Source organism: Lycium barbarum, chromosome 11, assembly GCF_019175385.1.
Source record: "Lycium barbarum isolate Lr01 chromosome 11, ASM1917538v2, whole genome shotgun sequence".
Classification (NCBI taxonomy): Eukaryota; Viridiplantae; Streptophyta; class Magnoliopsida; order Solanales; family Solanaceae; genus Lycium; species Lycium barbarum.
Window position 1 is genome coordinate 6,426,493 of NC_083347.1, and position 19,311 is coordinate 6,445,803.

The 19,311-nt window shown below is 33.2% G+C and overlaps 1 protein-coding gene across 2 annotated transcripts; it reads right to left on the reverse strand.

The window, feature by feature from the left end:
* Nucleotides 1-278: 278 nt before the first annotated feature.
* On the reverse strand, nt 279-3,265 carry LOC132618312 (protein RICE SALT SENSITIVE 3-like). 2 transcript variants are annotated; one of them, XM_060333379.1, is made up of 7 exons: nt 2,896-3,265; nt 2,730-2,780; nt 2,157-2,285; nt 1,880-1,985; nt 1,735-1,776; nt 1,523-1,579; nt 279-1,180 (listed from the first exon to the last, which is right to left on the reverse strand). In XM_060333379.1, exons 1-7 carry the CDS (start codon nt 3,027-3,029, stop codon nt 458-460), a joined length of 1,242 nt encoding a protein of 413 aa, XP_060189362.1. In that variant the 5' UTR covers nt 3,030-3,265; the 3' UTR covers nt 279-457. The 2 variants fall into 2 exon arrangements, with proteins under 2 accessions (XP_060189362.1, XP_060189363.1); XM_060333380.1 differs by lacking the exons at nt 2,730-2,780; nt 2,896-3,265 and having other exon boundaries at nt 2,146-2,283.
* Nucleotides 3,266-19,311: the final 16,046 nt, after the last annotated feature.

Below are 19,311 nucleotides of genomic sequence, written 5' to 3' on the forward strand. Positions count from 1 at the left end.
ATGTCAATAGGACACGATCTATTTGTCTTCATACCCTAATTTTCAAAAGTTGATCCACAATAGTAGTAGTTACACTAAGTTAGCACAAAAGACTCCTCAACTTGACCCTTGAACTAACTTTTATGTTGCACGGATTCTACAATAAAGCCGTTAAACCATGCTAGATCCTCCAAAAATGCATGATATTTGAAGGATGCGATATGGGTGTGACAACATTCTTGAACACACTAATTTTATATCTACTAGACATTCATATTCTTCCTAGAAAAATCCAGAGAGAAGCATAAATTTTCCTTCATTTCTACATGAACTGGTCAAAAAGACTACAAGAAACTGTGGAAACGTTCAAAGGTCCAAACGATGAAGGAAAACCAAACTATTAAAAGAGCACTAAATTAACCAAAGCACAGACACACCTTCTCTTAAGTACAACTTCTCCACCATAACCCTAGAAAGATCATTCCAGGAATCGCTCCATGACATCAGGGTACATACCTCCTTCATTCCTATATTCTCCTGGATTATTTTGGTGCTGATCGAGTGAAGTCGATGAATTAGAAGACGACGCCATCCTGGCAGGAAGCGTGTAGCTCCTCTTGAACTTGTCCATCTTCCGAACACTATCAGGGTGGCTGTCCAAGCTCAAGAAATCGTTCGGATTAGCACCTCCATTATTGTGCAAGCTAGAAGCATCTGAATTATTCGGATTTGAACTCTTCCCATCCGGTTTGGTTCCTAAGCTATCAGGATTGAACAGAATCCTGGAATCATCATTCCTACCAGTCAGAGCACTGAAGAAAGTCAATCCATTAGGCCACTTGATATCATTCTCATGATCAGCAGTACCTCCCATCATGTCTTCCATTCGAGGTTCGGATGAATGAGGAAGCTGGAGGAACATATGTGATTCATCTTTGGACTGTGGAATACCGAGTCTTGCAGAGTTTTGGAAGTTGGGAGAGGATAGCAGCGAAGATGCTGAAGGCATTGGCCTCGGTCCCCAGTTGAAAAGGGGAGGAGGAGCGCGAATTGGCATAGTTGGCTGCTTCAGAGGCATCGTGGACGAAGGTGAACTAGTCCTCGTTGAAGAAAATAGCTGTGACAGATAGAAGCCGGATTGATAGCCTAGAGACTCGAACGTGTGCCTCATTCTTAACACGAAATGGAGATCTTCCGGTATCTGAGAAAGATACAACATTCTCATCCAAATTAGATCATAGCGCTTAAGTCGTTTTAAGTGATCAGCTATGTGGCTCGGACTCCCCAAAAATATTGTCGCACCCGTGTCAGATCCTCCAAAAATGCACTACTTTTGGAGGATTAGACACGTACCTATTAACATTTTTGAAGAGTCTGGGCAACATAGGTGATCAGTATTTGAAAAAGTTCATGAATAATTGTTTTGGTTGCAAGTCTTTACTCTGCATTCTACAGCAGTAATCACATGTCCATACAGAAACAAATACAATTAAAATAAACAAGACTTTAGTATTTTTTAAGGCAAAGAGAAAATGAGTCTTACAATCTTGCAGGATCCCAATTGCAGAAGGCCATGTCCAGCTTGAATTACAGCAATAGTCTGCAAGATAAAAGCAGAACACGGTCACACCACACATAAAGCTAAGCAAATAATGGCATACAAAACAAGCCAAGAACCACAGGAAATTGATTTTTTTTTTAATATAAATAAATAAGAAACAGAGACAATTATTGTTCTAGAGTTTTGAATCTGACCTGAATCCCTGACTCAAACTGGTCAGTCCACTCAGGTGGGAGCTGCAGAAATTTAGGTCAAAGGAAGAAGAATCATCAAACCATTCAATCATTTCCTAATATAACCAAATATAAAGGCAAGTAAACTTCTGGTTATTATACATACAGCATCAAATGAACTCTGCCAGTAGTTGGATATGTTTGGTTCACATTCAGTAGGCTCTTTGAAAACCCATTTATGACACTTATCAGAGGCAACTTTCCCCATCAACCTGCAAACCAAAACCCAACCAATCAAAATAGAAAAATAGTAGTTACAAATCTTTGTCTACTCCACCTTTTTTTGGTTCTCTATTTATACTAATACTCATTAACTACTACTATATCAGTGGTGAGAGAGTGTGGAATCCAATACCAACCAAATTCACCTACCCAGTACCCACCCTTCTCCATAATTATATAACTGAATGGACATTTTGCTGAAGGCCTTTCTCACAAGATCTTCACCATCCATCTCTTCCAAGCAATCTGCACTTCTACCTCTGCAGAATCCATCTTCCCACATCAACATCCTTCATAAATCAACACAAAAAGAAACCAAAGTTACAATCTTTCAGCTAAAAAGGAGCTTTTAAAAAAAAAATTGCTTTCTTGACAACAAGAGCAACTATGTCTCCGTCTCAATCAAGTTTGGTGAGCTATATGAATCCTCACTTCTTGGTTTATCCTTACAAAGCTAAATAAAAGAGAGAGAGAGAGAGATTGAAGTCCATTCTATTGAACAATAATAACTACGCCTCAGTCTCAAACACGTTGGGTTGACTATATGAATCTTCATTTAAGCTAGTTTCTTTCCTTATTGAAGTCCATTTTCTTGAACAATAATAACCACGTCTCAGTCCCAAACAAGTTGAGTCCCCGATTTAAGCTCATGTCTTTGATGACACAGCTAAAAAACAAAGAGATTGAAGTTCATTTCCTGTTTCCTTTTAGTGTGAAAATGGCAAAATACTTACAAGCTACCATTGTCATCTCCAACTTTGCAACCATTACCACCTCTAACTCTCCTGCAAAATAAATAAGAGACCACCAGACAAAAAGTTAAGCAAAACATGAGGACCCCAAAAAGACAGGAAAAAACAGGCAAGCACGGAGAGAAAGAAAGCAAGAAAGACAACATACGGGCGAGGACGAATAGTCCAGAAGACAGAGTAAGTCCAGTCTGTGTTAAGACAGACACTTCTAAGTGCTTCATGAAGGGCCATCATCCCAACTGCTTCTTTGCTCCTATCTGTTCCTGCTCCTGAGCCCACCATTTTCCTTTCTGTCTTTAACTCTCTCTCTCTTACCTTCTCCTTTAACTAAGCTAAAATTAACACCCCCTTTTTTTGATGAAGTTGTAGAAACACTAATTTTTTCTCTCTCAAGACTCTTATTTTTATCTTGTTGAGCAAAAGTATACAAATGCTTATGAACCACAAAGATAGAGACCCTTTTTCTTTACATTCCCACAGACCCCCTTGTGTGTTCTACTTTTTACCTTCCTCTGTATTAGATTACCAAATCTGACTACTTGGGTGAAACCAAGAAAAGGCCAAAAGAAAAAAAAATTGGAATGACTTTAGTAAGGAAAGTGGAGTAAGTTTTTCATTTAGTTATTATAAGAATCCAGTTCTCGGAGATAAGTATTCTTTTATTCTCAATTAGAAGTTTCTAACCCGTGGAGTACAAACTTATTTTTATTAGGGAGTATTTTATCTTAAATTTAAAAAAATTTAACACGAATCTAAATTAAGTAAATCCCAATATGAGTATTGCATACCGAATACTCTCTCCGTCTCAAAGTAACTGTTATCTTAATAAAAATCACTTATAGTAAGAAATCAATAAATATAATAATGAGTTTTCTAAACTACCCTTATTGGTATTTTTTTAGAATTGACCAATATTAAAGAGGATTATTTTTTTAATGTTAGGTCATAGTTGAAATACATGCTAATTATTATCTGGAATTTTTAATGTGACACTTACTTTGATTTTTTTTTTTTTTTTATCTTTATTTTGGGATAAAGGGAATTAAAAATTAACAATAATTATTTTGGGATGGGGTGAGAGCGTGCGTGCATGCGTGTGTGGGTGTGAGAGTGTGAAGGATTGGGTTTGGGTTTTGTTTGCTTTTGTATTTTGCCAGGAAAAAATGAGAGTGTGGGGGGACAGCTTTTATCTTCCCTCCCTAACAAAGCGCTTACATTGCACCAGGGCAGGCGAAAAGGAGGCTCGTGCCTTCAAATTTGAAATTACTACCTTAGCCTTCTCTGGCTATTCCAAAGAAAATAATTATTTTTTTTCATCTCCAATATTTAGGAGCCGTTTGGACATGGTTTGAAATCATGTTTGGATATATAATTTGGATATCTTAAGTTGTATTTTCTCGTATAGACATAAAAATCCCAAAACATCCTCAATTCTTATACAATCTTACCAAATGAGCAACTCATAGTTCATAACAAAATTAATACTCTACTAGAAGGTCTTTCTAAAAAATGCAACATCAATTGATCAAACTTTAGTTCAATAAAAACGAAAATTTAACATGAATAGTAATGAGGTTGGTAGACATAAATAAAGGCTGGTAGACATAAATAAAGGTTGGTAGAAATTAATGAGGTTGGTAAACGGTTGATGAGAGTAATTGTTAAAAATATCTACCAACTTATGTTTTTTTTTATAAAATATAAACTTATGGGTCAAATTTTATATTTAAAATTTTTGAAACCCCAAATCATGCCTTTTTGGATGATTTGGGGTTTCAAACCGTATGTCCAAACGCCTACTTATTGCACCTTACAACCCAATCCTATTATCGGGGAAATTATTATTTGAATTTATTTTGCACATGATTTTAAATAAAAATCTATGCATTCAACAGTGTTTGAAGTCCATTCATGTACCATAGGACAAAATAACTTAGAATTAACCTAAATAGTCACTTATTTAACCGCTTAAATTAAAAATAGTCACTCATCTAACTGCTTAAATTAAAAAAAGCTTGCATATATATATATAATCTATGTACACGACGAAAAGTAAATAATGGATACGATCGGCTATTTGTGAAAAAATCCAAAATAAACTCCTGAATTTACTTGCAATTTGGATAAGAATAATTTTTTAAAAGAAAATTTGTATTTTATTTACAAACTTTTGTGTTATTTTTTTTCAATAGTCTTTTGTGGGAAAAAAAATCATATAGCTAAAAGCATTTGTAATGAGATGTAAAATTAAATCTTTCGTCTTGTAGTAGCATCACATTTAATCTCTTTAAAATGCGAGAGTTAAATTTTCAAACTCACGGGAGACATTCATTCATCTTTTGATGTAAAACGAAAACAGTAATCTCACCTCTACACATTGATATCCTCCTTACTACTATATTTTATCGTTCTTTATGCTATTTCGTTTAATTTTTTTTGTCGAAAGATGGAAATCCAATAAACACGTCTAGATTCGTTTGGAAAACCATCACAGGTACGAACAAAATACATATGCACCTTTCTTTCAATTACTTCGAAAGTATACTTTGTTAACTAGAGCTTTCGGGTACGATCCGGAATGAAATCACTTCACTATTATTAATATATTCTCAGGGGTCATTTGGTACGCGGACTAATTTATCCCGGGATATTATAATTCAGGGACTAATTTATACCATTTAGGAGATGACATAAAATAATCCAAAGGTTAATGGGATAAGGTGAATATCCCATCCTTGAGGTTGAGCTTCATTTTATATCATGTTTGGCAGAAGGTGCAGAAGGTATAAATTTATCCCAAGATAAATTTATACCTTCTACCAAACATGGTACAAAATTAATCCCAAAGTTAGTGATGGAATATCCCACCTTATACCGTGTACCAAACGACGATCCCTTAGTGTGTCACTTTTTGATGAATCAGAGAACCCTAAATTGAAAACCAAACACCAAATGGAAAACAAAAAACAAGCAAAATGTTGAATGAATTGCATATGTACCTTCGTTATTTTGAAATGAACTCCAGACGTATAGTTTATTAGTTATAGTTTTCAGATTTGAGTCTTGGGAATAGAATCGTCTTTAGTATGGTAAGGAGTATTTTACTCCCTTCCTCCCAAAGCAGATACCAAACATCGAATAAAAACAACAACAACAAAAACAAGTAAAAGGTTGCCTACTTCTCCAACTTAGGCATTTTGCATGTAAGACCAAGCATCCAATTTCAAAATAACAAGTAAGCTCTCTATTTTTAACGTTCATACTTGTTTATTTAGAGCCCGTTTAGATTGGCTTATAAGTTGCTTATAAGCTGTTTTCAGTTTTTTTGAGTGTTTGGTTGGTCAGCTTAAAGTCATTTTGTGCTTAAAATAAGCTAAAAAAAATAATTGGGTCCATTTGACTTAGCTTATCTAAAGCAGCTTATAAGCTGAAAACAGCTTATAAGCCAAAAAAATAAGTTAGACTACCCCAACTTATTTTTTTTAGCTTATAAGTTGTTTGCAGCTTATAGGCATAAGCCCATCCAAACAGGCTCTTAATCAATGGTTCTATTACCCAGTGGGAAAATGAAGATTTGAAGGGCCACTGCCGACCTATTATACAAAGACAAATTTGTCATTGTATACTCTTCAAATGTAAAGGTCAATAAGCCAGTCAAACTAGAAATTGGAAGTTCAAATTAAAATGCCAAACTTGGAGGGGTGAGCACATGATATGTCTCTTGGAGTAGAAAATGTACTATTTAATACAAGAAAAAATTTCAAAAATTTGTGAAAACCTGGTGCTGTAATCAATTAATTGAAGGTTTCCATGATTTTCATGACATATAGAATAGGGAGAGAAGATATACCATAGGACAATTTTCTAATCCAGTGAACCGATACCCTAGCGATGTGGTCAAAAGGCATATTCACTGCACCCAAATGATAAAAAAATGTGTCATTTTCCTAATTTCTATGGCACAACAACTCCGATGACTTCTGTAACCCAAAAAATTGAAGTAGATATAACACTTCAGCATTCAATCAGCACTCTTGTTGATTAGACATGAACTACTCAAGACTTGGACCATGCAAAATGTATATGAAGATATTGATCACCTAAAGAATAACGTGGATGTAATTCGTTTTTGTCATTACAAAAGAATAAAAATAGGTGTAGTCCTCTTCTAGCTAGTTTCTCGAAAACTCTAGCACATGAGAATTTTTTTGAATGAACGGTTTCCCACATGACTCATACATGTAGCTTGTTTTGCTTATGCGTGAATGAGAGAGATTGATGTTTTGATGAGAAAAAAAAAACTACATGGCAGTGTCACAAATACATACAAACAATTTTTATTTTTTTAAAATATCACATTTAAAATTTGAACTAGCTAGTGACCTAAACTAATTTTTCGACTCTTTAATTACCACTACACTAAACATTTCCTCGTGTCAACCGTCGAAGGAAATCAATAATTCATATATAACAAAAAAAATATTTTATTTACATAATATAATTATTCATTGAAGAAAATTCAATTGAACCTTTTACTTATAACCTGTAGCTTCGCCCTTGGTTGGAAGAGAGTTGATCTAGACCGTTTCCACGAGTTAACAAGCGACTAAAATGACATTGTGTTTAGCTCTTGAGCACGTAATTCCTCGTAATTAATAAGTATATTTTCCATTAAAGGTTTGATGATTAAGAGCCTTTCCTAACTTTCTAAGTGTGATATCCACTAGAGATGGTCAAAATAAGAAAATGAGTAACATAGAAGACCGTTTCATAAATTAATAAGAAAAGCTCATATTTTATATAGTATATATAAGAGTGTTTTTGATGATGCGTGCTGTATAATTAAATGTTCTGCTCTCTCTTTCTGCCCACCTCTTCCATTATCCTGGTACTAATTAGGCTTAGGTGTCGAGCCAAGCGAGATGAGCTCGAGCTAAATTTAACCAATCGAGCTCAACTTAGCTAATTATAAAAGGTTTCTTTAGATATTTAAAGTTCATGACTTTTTCATTATAAAAAAATAATTCATTAATTTTGAGTTAAATACTAAAAAGTTGAGTGATCATTCATAAAATCAATCCGGAAAAAAATTATCACAGTGACAACTTTTGCTCATTTTTTCATTTCACTAGAACAAAGACCTTACTGTGATTAAAAAAAAAAATGTTCTAGTGAAATGGGAATTACACTATTTTCATCCCTTTATTAGAAAATTAACGTGTTCACATGATTTATGCAATAATACATGTAAGAATTGAGTATGTAGACAAATTATAAAATACAGTATCTAGAAAGAATTGTGCAATTGAGCCATAGACATCTTGATGTTTGATTTTTATTCAAATTTTATTTTCGTTTGTTTTAATTTTTTAAATTGGAATTTCCAAATTTTAAATTCATATTGGAGAATGTTTACACTACAAAAATGAGGAAAGCAATACTAATGCATCTGAAAAGCAAACATTTCCTTTGGTTATAGTGATCTGATCTCTATTACTTTGTGAAAGAAATGTTCAGTTTTTTTTTTTAACGTTCAATTTTATTTTCTTTTCAGTTTCATGAAGGGTATCTACGGAAATACAATGGTATACAGAATCTTTTTCCAGTCAAAAGCAAAACTGGTAAGTACTCTGACTCTCTGAGGGATTAGATTTGAAATCATTATAAAAATTGGATTCTCAGTTGGTAAATATAATAAATTAAGGGTCATTATGATAATAAAAAAGACCTTTCTTTACCACGAAGCAGTTATCTCCAGAGAAAAAAGAACTCGAAGTCTCCAATTTCTTTTATTTTTTTTTCTCTAATTACGTATTCTTCAACTCAACAGCGTCAGCTGCACGTGAAGGAATCTCAAAATAGTAAAAATAAATTTAAAATATTGGTACTCTAAATTTTGCTTTGAATAACTTATTAGTCTCATTCTAGTTGCCGAAAGTCATTTAAATTAACATTCCATTGAAATCAACTTTTGCTATTGAAGCTCAAAACAAAAACGATTGAGATAGTTTGAGAAAAGCAAACACTGCATATGTTTCTTTTTATTATGTGTCTAATTTAATTACATGTGTCAAAACATTCTTAAAATCTTGTGTCTTAACATGTCATTTGAATTGTTAGAATTAAAAAGTTACTTAATAGTGAAAGTAATATTTTCTTAAATAGACAAAAAATAAGTAAACTACATAAATTAAAATTATCTTTTGGACACATAATGCATACACCAGAGCATAAGCGCATGATATTTGGTTATATGAGTTTCTTCATGATTTAATTATAATTAGTTGGTAGTTTACTTTAACTATAACTTAACAACTGTTAATTAACATCATATACGTCTATTAGGATAATAATACACGAATTGTTTATTGTTTTTCACTAACTTCATTCTACATCTTATCAATATTTCATTTGTCAATATTGGTAAAACCATTTTGGACTCACAATCAATTATTTTGCACGGTTGTCGAGTTTCGAAAACGACGTGCATTTGAACAACAAAGTTTAGAAGGTAAGGATCTTTTAAGTTTTATGATTAAGGGGAAAACAGAATGATTAACCTTAAATAAGAGAGAAAAAGTAGACAACGTCTTTTAGGTTTAGAGATAATTTGATCTAAAAATTAAAGGGAAAGTTGTCAGTTCAATTTTGTAAAAGTATTTTAAAAACTCCATTTGTTGATCAACACCTCAGTAATGTATATGAATTCTTTAATATCTCTGTGTTTCGCAGCCTTAATCTTAATTTAATATTTTGAGAGGTTAGAAAAACTTGATTATGCCTTAGAGCCCGTTTGGATTGGCTTATAAGTTGGCTTATAAGTTGTTTTTAGCTTTTTTGAGTGTTTGGCTGACTAGCTTAAAGTCATTTTGTGCTTAAAATAAGCTCAAAAAAATAATTGAGTCCATTTGACTTAACTTATCTAAAGCAGCTTATAAGCCGAAAACAACTTATAAGCCAAAAAAAATAAGTTGGACTACCCCAACTTATTTTTTTTGGCTTATAAGCTGTTTTCAACTTAAAGGCAGAAGCCCATCCAAACAGGCTCTTAGTACTATTATCCGTTTGGCCATTAGAATTATTCACTTTTTTCCGGAAATTTTTTTCACTTTTTTCTTGAATCAACGTTTGATCATGAAAATTTCAAATACAACTTCAAGTTGTATTTGAAATTTGAAAAACAAGAAAAACTTGTTTTTCAAAATTTTCACTTTTTTCACAGCCAAAACAAGTACATTTCAACAAAAAAATACAATTTCAAAAACTATGGCCAAACACAACTCCAACTCCAAAATTTCAAAAAAAGTGAAAAAGTTTTTGGTTTGTATGGCCAAACGTCTAATTAGTTGATGGTGTGTGAATAAAGTCTCACATTGATAATAGAAAGGAAAAAAAAGTTACATACAGGGTTGAGAAGATGAAAGTAGCGAAGATGAGTAAGCTCAGGTGGATGTGCGGGCATACTAGGAGAGAAAAGATTAGGAACGAGATTATACAATATAAAGTGGGAGTGGCCTCTGTGGCGGACACGATGCGGGAGTAAGGCTGAGGTGGTTCGGGCATGTGAAGATGGGGTGTGCGGAGGCACCAGTTAGGAGGCATAAAAGTTTGACTATAGCAAGTTTTAGGAGAGGTAGAGGTACGCCTAAGAAGAACTGTGGAGGTGATTAGACAGGACAGGTCGCATCTTCAGTTTACAGAAGTCATGATCCTAGATAGGAAGGTTTGGAAGTCAAGATTTAAAGTAGAAGGGTAGCAAGTAGCTGGGGGTTGGAGCATTTTTACGAGAAATAGGCAGAGAGCTAGTCTCCTATTCTCACATTTTCGTTATATAGCAGTTGTACATAGTATACTAATCCTCAATTTTTTTACCATCTATTACTTTGTTTGCTTTGTTTATCTTGCTATGATGTTGCCGTTATTTTCCTGTCTATCCTGCTTTGGTTACACCTTTTTTGAGCTGGAGGTCTATCGGAAACAGCCTCTCCCCCCCCCCCCCCCCCCCCCCACACACAAAGGTAGTGGTAAGGTCTGCATACATCTTACCCTCCTCATACCCCACTCGTGAAATTACACTAGGTGTGTTATTATTGTTGTATATAAGGTTGATACGCTTAATGGGTGATATTTTTGAGGAAAACCATACGAGCTTGGCTCAAAGTGAGCAATATATCATGCTATATTAATAATGTCTTCGTGGTGTTTTAGTCCAATAACTGATATGAACGTTAATGATTTGGCAAGACGCGGTTTAGTGCCTTTGACAGTCTCTGTGGCTGGTTTACCACTTTTACCTGTAGGTTTAGATATTGTTGGTGATAATACAATGAAATTAAAATTACAACTGAAAAATAAAATGAAGAAATAAAAATATATTCGGCTGAGGCGCGGATATCTGGCTCTCTTTAAGGAGATTCAAGTTCACTGCAGCAAATCTACCGGTCCAGCAGTAATCTTTCTGACTTGTCCCCTCCAGGATACAACAGCCCGATCACGTTGTACAACTCAACAAACTCTGGACAAGATGTTGAGTCCAAAGCTCCACAAAAAAAAAAGAACACAATCCTTCAACTAATAAACTCTTTTTTTTTCTCACTTTTCAAGAACTCTCCAAAGTATATATTTTTCTCTCTACCCCCAAAAGCTAAGGAAGACTTCTATTTATAGCTTAGAAAATCATCCTAGAATTGAATAGGACATGAATGGAATAGTAAAATAGGTAGATAATGGAATTATTATTATATAGAGGTTACATGAGTTACAAAGGAAGAACATTGGACATATTCTTACCACTAACTGATGTGGTTTAAAGGAAAATTAAGGCCAAAAACGGAGAGGCCACTTCTGCCTATACGATACTAACTGAAAGGAGTAAATGTGATAAATGGATAAAGGAGTTTCAAAGGCATTAAACTCAACATTCTGCCATGAACTGAACGTGGTCATTGACCATTTCAAAGACACTTAAAAGCAGCACTTTAATCTATTAATTTGTAATATTAAAATGCTAAAAAACACTTACAGAAACTCATACACAAAAAAAAAAAAAAAAAAACAAATGACTTCATTAGTCATAAGTGTTGGGAATAGTAACAATATCAATTAGGAAATTGAATAAAATGATAGAATTGTTATAAATATCCCAAGTAGTGGATATCCATTAAGTTATAAATATCCCAAAATATCCCAAAATATCTCAAAATATCCCATGTCCTGTTGCTCCTATAAATAGGATGCACAGATGCAATGTTGAAAGAGCAGAAGGAATACAATCTGATACCTCTCTACATATATATTCAGTGTATTTACTTCATAGTTTTTATTTCATAACACGTTATCAGCACGATGCTCGCGATGAGGGGGTGTGTTGTGAACTTGAAGTTCCCACATCGCTCGCACACGGGATTGTGTGCGTGCTTATAAGTTGGGCCTGAAGCCTTTACTTATATACGCGTTTTAAAGCCGTGAGGTGCGCCAAAGCGGACAATATGTACAAGCAGTTTATAACAAGAATCAACTTATTGGATTAGATTGTTGCGTCGTGGCAAGTCACTGTCTTCAAAGCGATTTCGACCAGACTGTGGAGCAAATCGTTTAGACCGATTGCATCACTCCCAAACACTTATACTAGTGGCTGAAAGATTGTAGATTCCTCAAAACAATTGCCCAAAATAACTACGAAGAAGATGTTTTGGTGTGTTGTTACTCATAAAGAGAAGACAATCCAATATATAATCGTAGGAACTTGAAAGTTACCGTGAGGAATTAAACAACCTATCCATTATGAGTTGCATAATTTTCATTAAGGCAAAAAGTTACCCTATGTACAGTAACTTCCATTCTCATCTCAATGTTTTTTTTTTTTTTTTTTTTTTGCTTTGCATTCATCTAAAATTAAACGTCTATAATAAATACTCAATTTATGTGGGTAACACAAGTTAATCTCCAAATAAGCCCATGAGTTGATGAATAACGTGACACTTAATTTGAGGGTAGATTATTAGGAGCAGGAAAAAGTCTCACGTTAATACCGTTAACAAATTTTTGAAAAACATCGCGCGTGAATAACTTAAAGGGGATAATATTACACATACTTAAAAGTTTTAACACAATATTAACAACCAAAAGCTTTTTCCTTTTTGTGTTAATTTACTTGCACATAAATTAGGAGTAACTAAGAGGTGCAATATGCTATCTGACTCTGTAGAAGGCGCGTGTAATAGAACTATTTGCGTGTGTCAAATGTCAATCATTTAAGGATAAATGAAAAGGAAAATCGTATCACTAGTACTGGTTTCCTAAAGTTAATATTATATTAATAAAACAAAGCTGAAAATTAGTGATTAAGGAGTCACGTGTACACGTGCCATGGCAGTGAGTCGGTGCATCGTTTCTCATAAAGAAAAGAGCAGCGCACGAATTGCGGAGCAGTGTATATTTTCTCCTTCAACACGTCGCGCGCTACATACAGGCAAATCACAACTAGGCATTTGGACTTTGGATAATAGTAGTATTTGATTGAGGTTGAAAAAGTAGAGTAACCTATAGTTGAAATTGATTACTCTTTCCGTGCTAAAATAAGTGTTACTTTAGCAAAAAAAAAAATTATCTCAAAATAAATGTTATTTTAGAAATTCAACACAAAAATTGACAAGTATTTCCAAAGTAATCCTCTTTAAATATTGCTTAATTCTCAAAAAAACAAAAAAAAACATTTATTCCTTCTGGCCCAATTTACGTGATATAGTTTAGATTTCGAGAGTAAAATAGGAAAACAATTATCACGATTTATTCGTATGTTCTTTAAATACTTTAAATTATTGTTTATCGTGACTTATCGTACTTTTCATGTAATTTATATATATAAAAGTTATTTTACGGGAAAAAAACACAAAGATTGTATGCCTGAATTTACGATCAAAATAAAAAAGTTTGACTCTCGAAATCCGAACTGTACAACATAAATTGGACAAAGGGGGTAATAAATATAGATAGTTTAGTAAACTCCACATTGTATTTATTAATTTCTTAATGCTTGTGACTTTTAGTAAACTTCATATTGTATTTATTAATTTGTTAATGCTTGTGACTTTTATTAAGTAAAAAATAGTATTTGAAAGTTAATTTTAGCTGCGTGTGAATATAATTTTACCTTGAGAAGAAGTTGGATTTTAAGATTATAATGTAGTGTCAAATAATATTATTTAGTAACTCTGATTGGTTTTGCATATCAATGTTTCATTCATCGAATAAATGTCAACGATCGTATTTACACGTGTTCTCCTCTAAATAAGGGCAGACTAGTGTGGCATGTCTTCTCAAATTATAATTAGGTAATTCTCACCTTATAAATATATTTTTGATATTGAGTTAGGCTATAATTTTTTTGATCAAAGTTAGGCTAAAGTTTAATTTCTTTTTATCATGGTGTAAGAACTAAACTTATGTCTCTATTCTTGGTTTACTGAATATGGGCTCTCATATCATGTCATGATGCATGCTCCAATTGTTCATGTCACCACATCGGAAGAACGAGGGGTGTTAGATTGCTCATATTGATTGAGAGAATAAATTATTATTTCCTTGTATAAATTTTGAATATTCTTGAGTTAATTTTCATAATTGAGCTATATCCAAAATCTATTTTCTTCTCAAAATAAGATAAAAAGTTTGAATATTCTTGAGTTAATTTTCATAATTGAGCTATATCCAAAATCTATTTTCTTCTCAAAATAAGATAAAAAGTTATCTACTTATATTCTACATCACTTGGTTTTATCTAGTCACTATTTTGACTTCAAATGCAATAGAGTTGCCTACATCTGGAACTGAACCTTGGCCATCCACGTGGAGCGCATGGATGCTTCAAGGAATGAGGCAATAATTTCACAAGTGTTGGATATTGGTTTTGTGTTGGGTTGGGTCGTTCATATGGACTGGCCAAACCCAACACATTTTGAACGGTCATTTGCACGATTGTCCTTCTTTGGGATGGCCTTTAATTTTTGCCTTTTCGCCTAAAATACCTCAAAGTTTTGGGTTCAAATTTTCACTTAGTAAAAAAATTACAAGACAAAATTTCATAGTAAAATTAAGCCTATTCGAGCAAAAATGAGGCCTTAAGGCCTAATTCTGTAGAATCCTAGCAGAGTAAAAAACAACCGTAAAGCAAGTTATGTCTTAAGGCATAATTTCTATATAGAAGTTATGTCTTAACTCTTAGAGATCGTTTGGTTGGAGGATAAGTTATCCCATGTAGATGAAATTATGTGACGAAATTCAATTTGAATTTTTTAAGTTGCAGTTTTTTTATAAACATAAAAATTCGACAAGTTGTGAAAACCATTAAAAAAAATCAATTCTTATACAATTTTATCAAATGAGTAAATCATAGTTCATAATAAAATTAATACGCTACTAGAAAACCTTCCTAAAAAATACATCAATTGATCAAACTTTAGTTCAATAAAAAGGAAAATTCAACATGAATAGTAATGTAACTACTCTTTAATGTAATCCTTTCACATGGTACGAACAATCTCTTCGCGCCAATCATGTATTTCTCGGTTGGTGAACATGATTGGTAAATATATCTACCAATTTATGAATTTTTTTTTACAAAATATAAAACATATGGATCAAATTTTACATTTATATTTTTTAAAATCATGATTTCAAATCTCAAATCATATATTTTTAGATGATTTAAAATTTCATCTCATGAGATGAAACCGCATCTCCAAACGCCTTTTTAAAAAATATAAGAGTTAAGAGAGGTTACTTGGAGAAAGTAGTAGTTCAGTTTTTGTGGTAAGTTAACTCCCTCCCACATAACCTCTCACGTTTGCTGTTCTTTCTGAAAGAGAACGAGACCGTCTCTTCAGGTAAGTTTTTGGAATAGAAAAATTTCTCTTCTCCTTTCTTCTCAAAAGGAAAACACACAGGACTTTTAATTTGTGGAGTCAAATTTCAATTTCCTAGTGAAATAGAATTGGCAAATTTTCATTTTACAAATTTCAACGATCTTTCTTTGTTGTTAAAGGCCTCTAATTTGTTGTTTTGTTGTCGTCGTCATCGTAGTCTTAATTTTTGTTGCATTTGTCTTTGGTTTAAGTTAATGTTTTGAGTCCTTTAAGTGGTTTTAATATTCTGTCTGTTGTTCTTTCTTTTGGTGTCGAACATAATAGGTGGTGTTTACCATCTATGAAAAACATGTTCTCTTTTATTTTTATCTTGCAGTTTGTTAAATTCCATGTGGTGGTAACATTATTCTCTTTTGTAAATAAAATGGCTAATCTCTCTTGCATAAAAGATTGAATATGAAGAGGAACATGATTTTCGAGCCAATTACGGATTCTTTATTTTTAGTTTAAGGAGTTTTTTTTTTTTTTAAAATGTTTATGAAACTAATTACAAATATATGTTAATAAGGGTAAATTAGTCGATCACTATATTTTTGTATTAATAATAAACATATTAAATATTTTTTATAAATAAATTAAAATAAGGGAGGTAAGCGTAATATCGTAAACCACAAGAGAGGTCGGCGTTGTAAAGCGAAACCAAAGGTGAGGTCTCTGAAATTATCTCAACTTGATAAATCCTAATGTATATAATCCAGCTTTTTATTTTGATAGTTGCGTTTCAATAATTTCGAGCATGTTTATAAGTTGTTATAATTAATATATTATTTATGATTTCTTGGAGTGGTTTGGATTACGATCAAGGGAATTCAGATGCATTTTAAAACAAGTTGAAACTTGAAAATTGTTGCTAAGCGAAGCCCAAGATCCAATTGAAAATTAATTTAGACATCATTTAACAATTCAAAAATAAATATTTCATCTGATGAAACTTTTAAGGATGTATTTCTAAGTGTCGTAAAATTTTTTATCAGACATTTATCTAAATGTCAAAAAATTTATGACACTAAACTTTACGACATTTGCTTCAAATTTATCAAAAAATTTATGACACTAAAATTTACGACATTTGCTTCAAATTTAGATTAAATGTCATGGTAAACAAATTTGTGATATTTAAGCGGTATAAAACTCCATTTAGATAATGTCATCATATCTTCGCTTTCTTGCAATGACTACAACAATAGTGAAAACAACTTTGCATAGATACAAAAATCATAATAAAGGTCATGATGAGGACTAAAATAACATTTAAAAAATACTTTATATATATATATATGTACTTAATATACACACACTCACACACACACTCCTCCACTCTCTAAACATACAACACTTGAAAGTAACAACTAAAATTATTTTAATTTTTTCAAAATGTAGGGAAAATCTTGGCCTACCACTGTATCCATCACGGAGAAAGCTTACACTCAACCTAAGACCTAACAGACAATACAAAGGGTCATTTCAAGGATAGTTGGGTTAAGGGAACCATCAAAGAATGGTAACTTTGGCGTATCCGAATTATCAAGTACAACAGCAGGGTTCTGGTGCTGACTCATCAATTTTGCAGCAACAAGAGGTTGCATCAGACACTGACTCATCCTATTTCATCAAGTTGGTGCACAGAATTTTGAAAATCCGGTAGCGCAGCCTCCGTCGTCTCCAGCTTCATCTAGCAGACGATGATCACCGACCCGCCGTGAGATCGCTTGGGGGTTCGTGATATAAGATTCTAGCTAGGCTCATTGGTCACCTTACGAAAGAGGAGCAACATGTCGTGATGCGGCTTGTTGAATGTGCTAGGGAATCTGTTAGTTAATTAAGCATGCACTTGCTCGATCCTTTTAATTGGTTCATAACTTAAAAGATTGATATTTTTTTTCCTTCTGGGATTTCGAGTTTATGTCGATATCTTCTACAAATTCATGTATCGTAGCGATACAAGGAAAATAACCCGGGGGGGGGGGTGCACGTTTCCATATTTTTTTACTATTTTAGTTTTCAAAATATTTATACCTTTCTGGAAATTACTCTTGTACCCCTCCTCTAATTTTCTTAGGGATCATTTGATTCAAAACCAGGATATTCAAGATTATATAAATCTCATTTTTTATATGAGATAACTTATACTAAGATTATAAAAATAATATTGATGGTAGCTAATATCTTCAACAAACACGAGACAAATTTATATAGAATAACTCACTCTCGTGAACCAAACAACCCCTTAAAGATTTTTTTTTTAATACCTTACTCAAATGAATTGCCACCTCTTTGTAACTTTTGATTAATTTCCACCATGAATTATATTTACAATGTTGTAACGTTCAATTAATGTGTGATAAACTTTTTAGCCTTGCATATGCTCCAGACCCCATTTGTGGGTACAAGTAATTTAATGGTCGATATTATTTTGTTACAGGCAAAACAATCCAACACGAAGAGCACTGAATTGGTGGGGGTGATTTCAGATAATGATTCAGAAGTGGCACCCGCGATTGGAACTACCAACAAAGATATTGTCACCATTGAGGACTCGGATGATGAGTCCAAAAATATAAGCATATGATATAGTTTGATCTTGGTTGTTTTTTACTAGAGATTTTCTAAAGTTTGGTTTTCATCATGAGACATTTTCAAAGTTATGACTTTGTAGACTGTTATCAAATTATTGGTTAAGAGTTTGCACCATTGAGGACTCATTGTTTTTTACATCATCAGGAGTGTTAAATTAAATAAGGTGTATCCGTTATCCCCTTTTATTAAAAAGAAATGTTAAAAATATTATGATGAAAGGAATGAAATTCCACATCGGACCAAGTAAGAATGTTGAACTCTTTATATGTCTTAGGCAATCATTCTTCCTATGAGCTAGTTTTTTGGGTGTGAGTTGGGCCTAGTCCATATTTAACATGGTATCAGAGCCTGAGGCTGGGCCTCCAGACTACGTCGGGGGTGATGAAATATGTACCCCAGTTCATGAATATGCCCGCTTCAGACCGAACAGTAAAACTCTGAGTAAAAGCTTATCTGGAATTGGGAGTGATGCGTTTGGGGGGGGGGGGTGATGAACGGAACGAATCCCACATCAATAAAGGACAAGATCCCTAGGTTCCTTATATGGCTTGAGCAATCCTTCTCTCTTTAAGCTAACTTTTGGGTTGTGAGTTAGGTCCAAGACTTAATTTGACAAGGTACATTAAAAAAATGCATACACTATCTTTAATGTTTAATCCACATCTACTGAGAGACAAAAATAATACATGAATCAATGTTAGTTGAAAACTTAAATGGCTTCAATAGTTAGGAAGAAAGAAAGAAGGTTTTGGATTGGCACCTGATCCAGTAGAAGGAAAGCCCAGCATTACGATAACAATATAAGTTTGGGCTTTGGCTAATGAACACTGGAAAAGAACATTCTCAAAAAACGGTTCAATACCTTGTACCTGTGCAAGTTCAAGTCATTCACTTGTTCTGTGGAAAAAAATTATAAACACTAGGTGAGTAACGTTCGTTTTTCTCTATTAGAAATCAGAGTCATCTATTAGGATATACTATGAGTGGCAACAGAGCCAAGAATTTATATAGGGGATTTTAAAAAATACTCCCTCTGTTCACTTTTACTTGTCAACTATAAAATA

Excerpts from the sequence above, each read along its gene's own strand:
- LOC132618312 (XM_060333379.1), bottom strand. The coding sequence starts at position 3,029 with ATGGTGGGCTCAGGAGCAGGAACAGATAGGAGCAAAGAAGCAGTTGGG. Across the intron at positions 2,286-2,729 it reads GGAGATGACAATGGTAGCTT|GATGTTGATGTGGGAAGATG; the intron begins GTAAGTATTTTG and ends TGATTTATGAAG. Across the intron at positions 1,580-1,734 it reads AGTTTGAGTCAGGGATTCAG|ACTATTGCTGTAATTCAAGC; the intron begins GTCAGATTCAAA and ends TTTATCTTGCAG.